This window comes from Drosophila montana, unplaced genomic scaffold (assembly GCF_035044405.1).
Source record: "Drosophila montana isolate Dmon_TW-CO22-7 unplaced genomic scaffold, ASM3504440v1 contig_3733_1, whole genome shotgun sequence".
Taxonomy (NCBI): domain Eukaryota; kingdom Metazoa; phylum Arthropoda; class Insecta; order Diptera; family Drosophilidae; genus Drosophila; species Drosophila montana.
In genome coordinates, this window is record NW_026998620.1 from 12,493,360 (window position 1) to 12,495,389 (window position 2,030).

The 2,030-nt window shown below is 37.8% G+C and overlaps 1 protein-coding gene across 1 annotated transcript; it reads right to left on the reverse strand.

Moving 5' to 3' along the window:
• Positions 1–359: 359 nt before the first annotated feature.
• On the reverse strand, positions 360–1,714 carry LOC135436600 (uncharacterized). Its single transcript, XM_064694242.1, has 2 exons — positions 1,514–1,714; positions 360–972 (listed from the first exon to the last, which is right to left on the reverse strand). Exons 1-2 carry the CDS (start codon positions 1,521–1,523, stop codon positions 488–490), a joined length of 495 nt encoding a protein of 164 aa, XP_064550312.1. The 5' UTR covers positions 1,524–1,714; the 3' UTR covers positions 360–487.
• Between the last annotated feature and the right edge of the window lie 316 nt (positions 1,715–2,030).

A 2,030-nucleotide genomic window follows, 5' to 3' on the forward strand; every position in this document is an offset into this window, starting at 1 on the left:
GCTTCCCTTAGTGCTATGTGCTCTGCAATTTGCCATTTCGTGTTGTTTTGTTGAGGGTAAAATGTGTGGTGACAATTGCTTTTTTTTTGCTAGCTCAGACAGCACACAATACACACACACACACACACACACACACACAACACACACAAACAGCTTGCAGCTCTGCAATTTTTCCTGCAAAAAGCATTCATTTTAACCTTCCACATTGAGGTCTGTTCTCAATGTAATTTTGTTCTTTGACCAGAAATTGTAGTCTATTGCATTTCATCGTGTTGTAATATCAGTTTAAGGCCCTTGTCAAGCAGCGTCAATTGATCCGTTGTATCTTATCAAACAATGGTAAATGATTTGATAATCAATTTAAAATTAATTTCCATTCATTTTGGCAAAATTTAATCATGATAAAGTCACTTTAAAATTTGGAACGTAATTAAAATGCTTGGTGGACATTATCATCCGGGCTAGATAGCTTTCAATTGCCTTTCGGCTAATTGCAATCGCGCAGTGCACGCCAGATCTTCCAGTCAAAGCAGCCCAGGTAACCTTCCTGCTTAACGAACGCCTTGTCATCCAGACATGTAAGCTCAACGGGTGCGGCATTCTCCTCAGTGCATAGCCAGAAATTGGTTAGCACTTGGCTGGCCTGCGGCTGCTTCAGATTGATGCCGGTGCAGGGACCGACAGTTACATCCAAGTTGACACAGTTGGGATCCATTTTACTAGCGGGTAAGCAGCCGATACGAGTTGCATTCCTAACAAAGTAAAGGCCCTCATTGCAATACGCAAGTTTTGGCTTATTGTCCACACACATATAGTATTGACTCGGATTCTCATCGGCCCACGGCTGTTTTTCATATAAACAGGTTTCGGGCGCAGTGGTAGTATCTGTGGGATCAGGTGTGGACTCCTCCGCATCCGCATAGAGGGTGGCAGCACTGCTGAGCGCCAATAGGCCAAGGAATATCAGAAAAACTGCGGGTAGAACAGAAATTGTAATGCGTTAACACATATACTTTTAAAAAGCCACAAGATTTTAGCTTATATATATATATCTGTATTATATTAATAATAACTTAAGAATGCCATGTTTGTCATTATTTCGAAACTTTGTTCAATATTTAAACATGCTTGTAGCAGTGACGTTACGGAAGTATGAGATTCTGCACAGGTGGCAACGCCAGCTTTCTTAGCTTATGATGAATGGCAACTCAGGTGGAAGTTGAAGAAAATCGAAAACGGTTTAGTTCAGTATTGTTAAAATGTACAGGTGGTTATTTAATTGGAATGAAATGTTGGACTGCAGTTTACTTAAAATATATACTAAATGTCACATGTATTATATAAATTGTGTTCACTTTCACTAGCAACATATAAGGCTTAAGGACACGTTTTCTTCTTGTTATACTTATATTCCGAATAGCTTGCACTGTATTTAAATTATATTTATACTCTTCAAATTCAAGTTTTTATAATTTTCATCACTTAATATTCTTTAGCACAACTTTAAGTTCACCTTTTAGCATGTTGAATTGAATTTTTTACTGCTTTGAGCTTGCACACTTGAAAATAGACTAAACTGATTTCTAGCTATTGCTAACGAATTTATAACATTTTTGGAAATGTAATCATGCGACTTATCTGGACCTCACTTGATATCATTTTCAATGGCTTGTTGACAATTGTCTATACATGCCGCGCATTGCTTATACGCACTGTGTTCCGCTTATCGGAGGCACAACTAAATAGATAACTGGCTGTAATTTTCTGGGCTCAATTTCCTTATTATTTTATAGCAAATATTTATATATTATTTGCTTTTGGACACTTATCATCTCAAGTGGCATGGCAAATTCCTAAAAAAGCCTATTTTCTGCGCATTTCTTAGGAAATTCTTTCATCAGCTGCTGCGCATGTGCTGTGGATAAAGTTTTAATAGAATTTCAGGCCACATGCCTATTGGAATTTATGTCGATAATGTTGTCAACTTTTGCTGCCAGAAGTTTCCCTATTTAAACTTGGTGCGCGTAAAA